Source organism: Lampetra fluviatilis, chromosome 18 (genome assembly GCF_964198595.1).
Source record: "Lampetra fluviatilis chromosome 18, kcLamFluv1.1, whole genome shotgun sequence".
Lineage (NCBI taxonomy): Eukaryota > Metazoa > Chordata > Hyperoartia > Petromyzontiformes > Petromyzontidae > Lampetra > Lampetra fluviatilis.
Window position 1 is genome coordinate 8270254 of NC_136292.1, and position 11223 is coordinate 8281476.

Genomic DNA, 11223 nt, shown 5'->3' on the forward strand with positions numbered 1-11223 from the left:
AGTTTGGGGCAAGTGCTGTTAGCGAGCACCTATGGTGGCCGAAACGGCACACGAGGGGGTGGGTGGCCAACACCACGCCCGGCCGCCTTTGTCTCCCCAGTGGCGATGTTTACACACCTGCACCAGGTACTCATTTGAGGCTGAGTCGACCTAGGTGAGGCCCAGTACCGGTTCAGATAATCGTCACCGTTGGCCGTGAGCGGGAATCGAACTCAGGTCACCGAGTGCGTAGACGCTGCACTACCGCTCCCCACTACACACAGGCTCGCACTTACACACACACAGGCTCGCACTTACACACACCCCGGTTCGTACGCGTCCCTCTCAGCGTAAGCGATGAATGGTGCATTGCACGCGGAGGCGAGTCGTGATTGGCTGAGGAGGTGATGATGGCTTCTCCAGCATCACGGAGACGAACGTAACAACAACAATAGTCAAATAATTAACAAAAAATAAACTCAGTTTTTGAAAGATCCGAGGCTGGGCACGGGAGAGCCACATTTTAACGAGACCACAAACAACACAACACGCACGACGTAGCACCAATACACACGCATACAAAGACCTGGTCGCGTTACATGAAGACCAACATGAACACAGCATCTAAAGATAGAGGAGCTCACGCCAAGTGGGAAGTTGTGATGGTGTTTGAGTCGACACAGAATGACACACACAGCCGTCTCCATGGAGAGTGGGTCTCGCGTGCCGGAACCAGAGAGTGTGCAGTGTGTGTGTGTCACGAGTGTTCTCTGTGTATGTGTGTGTCACGAGTGTTCTCTGTGTATGTGTGTGTCAATAGTGTTCTGTGTGTGTGTATCACGAGTGTGTGTGTCACGAGTGTTGTGTGTGTGTGTCACGAGTGTTCTCTGTGTATGTGTGTGTCAATAGTGTTCTGTGTGTGTGTATCACGAGTGTGTGTGTGTCACTAGTGTTCTCTGTGTGTGTGTCACGAGTGTTGTGTGTGTGTGTGTCACGAGTGTTCTCTGTGTATGTGTGTGTCAATAGTGTTCTGTGTGTGTGTGTGTATCAAGAGTGTGTGTGTGTGTCATTAGTGTTCTGTGTGTGGGTGTCACGAGTGTTCTCTGTGTATGTGTGTGTCAATAGTGTTCTGTGTGTGTGTGTGTCACGAGTGTTGTGTGTGTGTATCATTAGTGTTGTGTTGTGTGTGTATCACGAGTGTTCTGTGTGTGTGTGTCACTAGTGTTGTGTGTGTGTCACTAGTGTTGTGTGTGTGTCACGAGTGTGTGTGTGTGTTACTAGTGTTCTGTGTGTGTCACGAGTGTTCTGTGTGTGTGTATCATAAGTGTTGTGTTGTGTGTGTGTCACTAGTGTTCTGTGTGTGTCACGAGTGTTCTGTGTGTGTGTATCATAAGTGTTGTGTTGTGTGTGTGTCACTAGTGTTGTGTGTGTGTCACTAGTGTTGTGTGTGTGTCACTAGTGTTGTGTGAGTGTCACTAGTGTTGTGTGTATGTGTATCACGAGTGTTGTGTGTGTGTGTCACGAGTGTTGTGTGTGTGTGTCACTAGTGTTGTGTGAGTGTCACTAGTGTTGTGTGTGTGTCACTAGTGTTGTGTGTATGTGTATCACGAGTGTTGTGTGTGTGTGTCACTAGTGTTGTGTGTGTGTGTCACTAGTGTTGTGTGAGTGTCACTAGTGTTGTGTGTGTGTCACTAGTGTTGTGTGTGTGTCACTAGTGTTGTGTGTGTGTCACTAGTGTTGTGTGTGTGTCACTAGTGTTGTGTGTATGTGTATCACGAGTGTTGTGTGTGTGTGTCACGAGTGTTGTGTGTGTGTATCACGAGTGTTGTGTGTGTGTCACTAGTGTTGTGTGTGTGTCACGAGTGTTGTGTGTGTGTGTCACGAGTGTTGTGTGTGTGTGTCACTAGTGTTGTGTGTGTGTCACTAGTGTTGTGTGTGTGTCACTAGTGTTGTGTGTGTGTCACTAGTGTTCTGTGTATGTGTATCACGAGTGTTGTGTGTGTGTGTCACGAGTGTTGTGTGTGTGTATCACGAGTGTTGTGTGTGTGTTTCACTAGTGTTCTGTGTGTGTCACGAGTATTCTGTGTGTGTGTATCATTAGTGTTGTGTTGTGTGAGTGTCACTAGTGTTGTGTGTGTGTCACTAGTGTTCTGTGTATGTGTATCACGAGTGTTGTGTGTGTGTGTGTCATTAGTGTTGTGTGTGTGTGTCATTAGTGTTCTGTGTGTGTGTGTCACGAGTGTTGTGTGTGTGTGTGTCATTAGTGTTCTGTGTGTGTGTGTCACGAGTGTTGTGTGTGTGTGTGTCATTAGTGTTCTGTGTGTGTGTGTCACGAGTGTTGTGTGTGTGTGTGTCATTAGTGTTCTGTGTGTGTGTATCACGAGTGTTGTGTGTGTGTGTGTCATTAGTGTTCTGTGTGTGTGTGTCACGAGTGTTGTGTGTGTGTGTGTCATTAGTGTTCTGTGTGTGTGTATCACGAGTGTTGTGTGTGTGTGTGTCATTAGTGTTCTGTGTGTGTGTGTCACGAGTGTTGTGTGTGTGTGTGTCATTAGTGTTGTGTGTGTGTGTATCACGAGTGTTGTGTGTGTGTGTGTCATTAGTGTTGTGTGTGTGTGTATCACGAGTGTTGTGTGTGTGTGTGTCATTAGTGTTCTGTGTGTGTATCACTAGTGTTGTGTGTGTGTCATTAGTGTTCTGTGTGTGTGTCACTAGTGTTGTGTGTGTGTCATTAGTGTTCTGTGTGTGTGTCACTAGTGTTGTGTGTATGTCATTAGTGTTCTGTGTGTGTGTCACTAGTGTTGTGTGTGTGTCATTAGTGTTCTGTGTGTGTGTCACTAGTGTTGTGTGTGTGTGTGTGTCATTAGTGTTCTGTGTGTGTATCACTAGTGTTGTGTGTATGTCATTAGTGGTCTGTGTGTGTGTCACTAGTGTTGTGTGTATGTCATTAGTGGTCTGTGTGTGTGTCACTAGTGTTGTGTGTGTGTCATTAGTGGTCTGTGTGTGTGTCACTAGTGTTGTGTGTGTGTCATTAGTGTTCTGTGTGTGTGTCACTAGTGTTGTGTGTGTGTCATTAGTGTTCTGTGTGTGTATCACTAGTGTTGTGTGTGTGTCATTAGTGTTCTGTGTGTGTGTCACTAGTGTTGTGTGTGTGTGTGTGTCATTAGTGTTCTGTGTGTGTGTCACTAGTGTTGTGTGTGTGTCATTAGTGTTCTGTGTGTGTGTCACTAGTGTTGTGTGTGTGTGTATGTCATTAGTGTTCTGTGTGTGTGTCACTAGTGTTGTGTGTGTGTCATTAGTGGTCTGTGTGTGTGTCACTAGTGTTGTGTGTGTGTCATTAGTGTTCTGTGTGTGTGTCACTAGTGTTGTGTGTGTGTCATTAGTGGTCTGTGTGTGTATCACGAGTGTTGTGTGTGTGTGTGTCACTAGTGTTCTGTGTGTGTGTGTCACTAGTGTTGTGTGTGTGTGTGTCACTAGTGTTCTGTGTGTGTGTCACTAGTGTACTGTGTATTGTTACAAGTGTTCTGTGTGTGTGCTGTATTTCTCACCGCATGCATATATGTCAAGGCCCCTTATTTCCGAAGTGTGTATACCAATATGTATATACACCATGCGTAGTATGTATATACGTGGCCTATTTTGTGCATATATGAGTGGCATATGTAGGTGGCCACGTGTCTAAGTAAATGTGCGTGGATCTCTCTCTCCTTTCTCAAATAGAGCGGCGATCGGGGAATTCTTTTCCATCTCAGCCCTGTCCGCGACATCGACTCAACAACTTTGCATCAGATCCTCCTCCTCCTCCCCAGTTGCATCCGACCCTTCGCATTGCTCACGGGACTCACAATTCGCCCACTTCGCCCGCTGTTTGTGGTGTCTGTAATTGCCACAGTCAGAACACAGTCTGCGTCCCGTGTTCTCAAGACGTCTGTCTGTGTGTCTGTGTGGGAAGCTGTCGTGCAACAACGGTGAGCGCGCTGCGCTACGAACCCGGCGACACGGGTTCGATTCATCGCTCACGGCCAACACCGGTGGCGATTGTCTGAACCGGCCCTGGGCCTCCTCTAGGTCGGCTCGAGCTCAAATGAGTACCTGGGGCGGGGCGGTAAACACCGCCACTGGGGAGACAAAGGCGGCCGGGCGTGGTGTTGGCGTGCCGTGCCGGCCTACATAGGTACTCGCTAACAGCACTTGCCCCAACAGTCTGTTATAGGCTATACGGGGTATCTTTACATTTGTATATTTCGCGGTATATATATGTGTGTACGGAGCATTGATCAAGTATGTGATTCGCATTGACGTGTTCACACATACACATGCATTGTTTTGTAAGCATACGTGCAATATACATGTGCTCGTTTAAGGTTGAGTCGACCTAATGGAGTCCGTGGACCGGTTCAGACATCACTCAGGTCGCCGCGGGCACATCACCGTGTATGGAATCACGTACGAATACAACACGCACGCGTACGTATGCAACGCGCCGTGTGCATAAGAAGCGTGTGCCTCCCCTAGGTCGACTCAGCCTCAAATGAGTACCTGGTGCGGTGTGTAAACATCGCCACTGGGGAGACAAAGGCGGTCAGGCGTGGTTCTGGCCACCCACCCCCTCGTGTACCGTTGCGGCCTTCATAGGTGCTCGCTAACAGCACTTGTCCCTACAGTCTGTTAAGGTTATATGGGGGATCTTTGTCGTGTGTGTGTGTGTGTCCACATGTTTGTAAGAACACGCTGAGTGTGTGTGGGCGCGTGGGGAGCGGTGGTGCAGCGGGTAGCGCTCTGCGTTACGAACCCAGGCAGCCCAGTTCGATTCCCGCTCCTGGTCATCCTCTAAGTCGACACCAGCCTCAAATGGTGGTGATGGTGGTGATGATGGTGATGATGGTGATGATGTGTTTCAACGTCGTCTGGAGAATCGAAGGCGGCCGGGCGTGGTACTGGCCACCCACCCGGTCGTGTGCCGTGCCAGCCTTCCATTTCGGATGTATATAGCGCCAGCACTTGCCCCAAATGTCTATTAAGACTACACGAGGGGTCTTTGTCTTTGTATATACAGTACTGGTAGCTGCAGTGGGTATGCTTCATGCTCCATAGCGACTGCAGCGTCACTCGCGTGCGCGCTGTTCATCTTGGAGCGTGTGTGTGTGTTTGTGTACGAGGATATGGTGCGCGCATTGAATTATGTACGAAGGGGGTCTCCATGTATATATGTACTAAAATATTTTATAATGCAAAAAAAAAGTAGGAAACGAGTTGTGAATGTACGTGGTTTGGATAAGTTAATGCAATATGTTTTCAGGGTACTTTACACACGTACGTATCATAAACGGTGTTATCTACATATCCATGAAATAATGTGTGTGTATATAACGTAAATGTGTAGTATTTATTCCAATGTTTTGTACCTCTTTTAATCAACAAAGTCGTTCTCCAGTGCACAAAGAAGCATGGAGTGGTGCATTCTTAGAATGACAGAGACGGGGGGGGGGGGGGCACGTGGAGTAGAGACGGGGGGGGGGGGCACGTGGATGAACACGTGGAGTAGAGACGGGGGGGGGGCACGTGGATGAACACGTGGAATAGAGGATAAAAGCGCGTTCAAGACGTCATTCACAATGCAGAGAGATGCGAGTGGGCTTGGGGGTCAGACCGCCTTTGTCTCCCTAGTGTCAATGGTGGCCAGTGGTCAAGAATAATAACGGAGTGGCAAACAAGGACTAGAACGCACTCAAGGGAGTCGGACCTCCGAGGAGATGGAGCGATAGAATCAGCTCGTGTGCGGGTTGTATCGGTGGATCATTAATGACATCGCGAGGGATGGCGGCGGCTTGGGGAGAGGACCTCATCCAGCAGTGGATCCGGTCATGGCTGATAACACTGGTCAACAACAACAAAAAAAAACTTTTTTTCTGGCCTGGACTTTTGCAGCTGTTTTAGACTAATTTCAGGGTGCTGATTCCAAATCTGACCTCAGATTTGCTCTATCACATCTCATTTTTATGCTATCGGCATACCCCATTTTCATTGATTTTACCCGAAATTAACTGTGTCACTTATGATTGCAAGTTGTTGCGAGTCAGTGACTGCTTTAGTGTTAAAATATGGTGCTGTATTTTTAGGATAGTGTGTTTATAATATCATTTTATGTAGATATCCACATTTATTTAATATTTTTCTTCTGCAGTTTTTATTGAAAAGGCAATATTTGATATCTCAAAAACCTGACGTGATAGACAAAAACTGATGCCAGATTTGGAATCAGCACCCCAAAATTACATTAATACCGTTGGAATACCTTATGCCAGAAAAAGTGTGTTGACCAGTGTATAATATACGCGATGCGCTACGAACCCGGCGCACGGCTCACTGCCCCTGATGTCCGTTCACCAACCCATAGTAACCAGCGTGGTGAAGTATGGCCCACTAAACCCTGATGACCAACACGGTTATGCGGGAGGCCTTCATCCAGCAGTGGATCGATATTGATTTGGCTACAAAGGTTATATGTGTAGCAATATATATACATAACGTACGTAGTGTGTTTACGCACTGTGTATATATATGTGTATTCTGACATACGCGTGCATGTTTGACGTTTCTGTGCAAACGCTGTGAACGTGTGAGGCTTCTCTTACGAAGTACACGCGCAGCTCCACCAATCACACGTGGCGCTACGAGCCCTGTCTCCCATCATAATCATCATCATTCTCATCATCATAATCATCATAATCAGCCACCAGGCACCAGAGCCCCGCGTCCTGCATGCCCAGATCCTGCATCATCATCATCATCGTGAGCCGTGATCTATCCACTGCTGGTGCAGGCTTCCCCAAGCCGTCGGCACCTGCCTGCCGCTCCGTTGTTGGTCTCCACCATCGCCACCGTTCTGCCCAAGCCCCACTCGCTTCTCTTCAGCACTTTGGGGTGATGTCGTAAACTTGCGCAACCTCTATCTCTCTCTCTAACCCACGTGTCCCTCTCTCTCTGCCTCGCTCGCCTGTGTCAATTCCAAGCGCGCGTCTCTCCACGCGTGTAGCGCTCTCATCACGGCCTATCCACTAGTGGACGAAGATCTATGGAAAGTTGTAAACCTGCCCGACAATAACAACAAGAACACGCGTGCCATAGGAGGTTCCAATGGTGTAAATGCTTACCCCGAGCTCTCATACTCTGATGGTGCATTGTCTTTGAGTTGTGCGCCTTTTGGCGTCATCTGGTCCAACACCATGTGAGACTAGGCTCTAAGAAAAGCTGTCTCGGGTGTGGACCAATCAATTTCAAGGACGGTGCATACATTATCAGAGTTATGTTTTTTGTTTGCATTCCGACCGCAGGTATTGTGGTCAATGCAAACATGACTCCTCGTAAAAAAGGTGTCAGTTTTGTTGCCAGATAAAAGGGTAAAAAAACAATTATCATATTTTGCTACTGGAAAAAGAGGTTCCAATGGAACACGCGTGCCATCTCTAGGAGCGTTCAGACCCACCACCCCCATCAACGGGTTAAATAAAACCGAACCACTCGTCCCCGAAGGAGTCGCAACAACTCCACATCGGACTCGACGCTCTCTTACCGGGGTAGGCGACGGCCGGATGGTGGAGGAGCTCCATGCCCGGAGCGCCCAGACCCAGGCCGTTCATGGCGTAGGGAGACTGCTTGAGATACGACATCATGCCTGGGACGCCTCGCTCGAGCTGCTTGGGGGGGTGGGGGAGGCGGGGTGGGGGTAGCTTCTGGACGAGGGGAACGAGGAGTGGCGGTGATGCCCGAGGAGCGAGTCGCAGGTTCGCTCCCGTGGTCAGCCTCCTGCGCAATCGGTGGGGTCAGGGGAGGTCGGGAGCGAGAAGGGGGTTAGTGGTGGTCAGCTGGGAGCGGTGGTGCAGTGGTTAGCGCACTGCGCTACGGGCCCGGCGAAACCGGGTTAGATTCCCGCTCACGGCCACCACAAGTGACGATTATTTGAATCGGTTCTGGGCCTTCCCCTAGGTCGACTCAGCCTAAAATGAGTACCTGGCACGGTGTGTAAACATTACCACTAGGGAGACAAAGGCGGCCGGGCGTGGTGCTGGCCTCCCTCCGGCTCTTGTGCCGTGCCGACTTTCGTAGGTGCTACTCGCTAACAGCACTTGCCCCAACAGTCTGTTAAGGCTACACGGGGGGTCTTTGTCTTTGTTTGGTGGTCAGGAGCGAGCGAGATGACTCCCCATCTCTCTCGCCCCCACAGAGTACAGTCATCACAATTACGGAACTGTTAATTAGTTAATTGATATTCACGATTAAATTGTTTTTAACCTCTCGACATTCGTCAATTACTCTGCCCAGAAGTTGAACTATAACTGGCGAGGTTTCTGGAGTTCTTGTGCACATGCGTGCCTATTTGTATTCTTTTACGGCCGCGTGTTATTTGTGCACCACAGCCAACGCAGCATCACAGACATCTCGCCTTGTAACAGACCAATGGAGCGTTCTGACGTTTGTCGAGCAAATTACCCTCGATAAAGTTCATTCAAACATACTTCAAATAGGCTGTGCGCGCGCGCGCTCGCTCGCGTATGTGTCCACCGGTTGTGCGACGACAACGGAAATGTTTTTCGGTAATAATCACGATGACAACAACAACAACAACAAAAAGTGTCACTCTCTAGAGAGAGTCACTGGCACACGCGCCCACGTTGCGATCCGGTCGCGATCGCACGAATCACACCGCGGTGACGTCACGGCGTTCATGCGTTAAAGTGAACGCGTTGTTAAAGTGAACGCGTTAAAGTGAACGCGTTAAAGTGGACGCGTTGTTAAAGTGAACGCGTTGTTAAAGTGAACGCGTTGTTAAAGTGAACGCGTTGTTAAAGTGAACGCGTTGTTAAAGTGAACGCGTTGTCAAAGTGAACGCGTTAAAGTGAACGCGTTGTCAAAGTGAACGCGTTGTCAAAGTGAACGCGTTAAAGTGAACGCGTTGTCAAAGTGAACGCGTTGTTAAAGTGAACGCGTTGTCAAAGTGAACGCGTTGTTAAAGTGAACGCGTTAAAGTGAACGCGTTGTCAAAGTGAACGCGTTGTTAAAGTGAACGCGTTGTTAAAGTGAACGCGTTGTTAAAGTGAACGCGTTGTTAAAGTGAACGCGTTGTCAAAGTGAACGCGTTGTCAAAGTGAACGCGTTGTTAAAGTGAACGCGTTGTCAAAGTGAACGCGTTGTCAAAGTGAACGCGTTGTCAAAGTGAACGCGAAGGTCGATCGCTTTCTCTCGAGGCTCGCACGCGGACCGCCCTCGGTGTGTCTCTACAAGACAAACAGTTGATAATTAGGGGGGGGAGGGGTGATCGAGTAATTTAGGCATTCCTGTAATTGATTAACTTAATCATCCGCAGTCGGGAGCCTCGCACAAGTTGCGGGCACTTCCAAGTCCGCTTACGATCGGACGTGGCTGAGACGGGTTGCATATTCATCATCAGCAGCAGCAGCAGGAGCCATGGTCAATCCACTTCTGGATGAAAGCCTCCCAAAGCCACCCGATGATGGAATAATCCACGTAGCGCCCGCCTGCGCAACAACTGGTTTCATCGCTCCATCTCCACGCATCACGAGGTTCCTTGGCCGTCCGCTCGGTTATCACGATTGGATGAATGTGCGTGTGTGTAAGTATGCGGTGGTGTAGCGGTTAGCGCGCTGCGCTACGAACCCGGCGGACCGAGTGCGATTCCCGCTCACGGCCATCGCCAGTGACGATTATCCGAACCCGTCCTGGGCCTCCCCTAGGTCGATTCAGCCTCAAATGAGTACCCGGTGCGGTGTGTAAACATCGCAGCTGGGGAGACAAAGGCGGCCGGGCGTTGGTTGTTGGTCACCTACCCCCTCGTGTGCCGTGCCGGCCTTCATAGGAGCTCGCTAACAGCACTTGCCCCAACAGTCCGTGAAGGCTGCACGACGGACCTCGTGTCTCTGCTACATCTCTGTTGTGTTTGTTTGTTTGTGTCGCCGGCTCGGCTGGCCGTGGCTCTCCGAAGCGGCGCTCATCAATAATGCACGCGACAGGGCGACGACTCGAGGTTACACTCGAAGGGCCTTGATCGTGGCGACCTTTAGCGCGATTGATGTCGTGCCGCTGTCCGGCAGCCGTCGAGGCGCGCGCCGCGGCCACACGCGCTCGTACCGCCGACTGCCACCACCACCACCGCCGCCACCACCGCCACCACCACCGCAACCACCACCACCACCAACGGCGCTGCCACCACCAACTTGGGGCGCTGCGGTGTCTAGGAGATGTTAACTGCCTCGCCTGGTCTACAGGAGGTCGTGGGTTCGATCCCGACCATGAGGCCTGCTGCTGTATATTTGGAGTTTGCGTGTGTGTCTCTCTCTCTGCCCGTGTCCGCGTGAATCTTTCTCCGGATCCCCCGGTGTTTCACTCCACCACAGTTTAGAAACACGCGTTTAGTGTGTTTGGCTGCTCGAGACGACCACCTGATAGCCAACTTCGCCGAGCTATCATTGGTGATCGCGAGGTTGCTTCTGAAAAAAATTGCTAAAGAGCTCAGCGGGCCTTACCTGCTAAAATAATAAAAACTAGTCTTAGAGTACTCCTAGGTTTTTTCGGTAAAGTCACGTAGGTAAAAAATTAAATTAAAATTAATAAAAGTAATAATAGAAATAAAATAAAATAATACATCACGACGTTTCGGAGGCAACACAAGTCTCCGTCATTAGGTGGGACCCTCACAGCTAAATTTACTGTATCTTTTATTTTATTTCTATTGCTACTTTTATACAATGTTAATTTAATTTTTTACCTACGTGACTTTACCGAAAAAACCTAAGAGTATGAATCCTTGCAGTCACGAAAGCTTCAAATCTAGAATTAGTCTTAGAGTGTTTAACGTCCGTGGTTGCACATGCTTAGCGCTAAGCACCCGCGCGCGTGTCCGACCCCAATGATTCAACCATTGATGCATATTCGTTGTACTGTACAGACAGGGCTTCGTTTCAGCCAGAACGGCCCGGCACATCCATCGCGCCTTATTTGATCCTCATGATTCTGCGGTGTGTTCATGAGATTGTAGCAATATAGGGTGCAGTAATTTAGGATTCGTATTATTGTTACGACAGATATGCGTATTTTGTATGTATGTTGAACTTCTTTCACACCGCACGTAGCCAACCGTACTTATCGGAGGTGTGGGGGAATGACAACAAATGAAACACAAAAAAGCAGTTCTAAATAAATAGCTTTTAAGTGGTAATGCCTTAGGCCGAT

At 49.2% G+C, this 11223-nt stretch overlaps 1 protein-coding gene across 4 annotated transcripts in view; it reads right to left on the reverse strand.

The window, feature by feature from the left end:
- The window catches only part of LOC144937192 (homeobox protein otx5-A-like), a 54225-nt gene that overhangs the window by 19617 nt on the left and 23385 nt on the right, over positions 1-11223 (reverse strand). For all 4 annotated transcript variants that reach the window (XM_078864525.1, XM_078864527.1, XM_078864526.1 and 1 more), the window contains one exon: positions 7550-7782. In XM_078864525.1, the coding sequence (XP_078720651.1) occupies positions 7550-7782 (233 nt within the window). The remainder of the gene's footprint in view (positions 1-7549; positions 7783-11223) is intronic.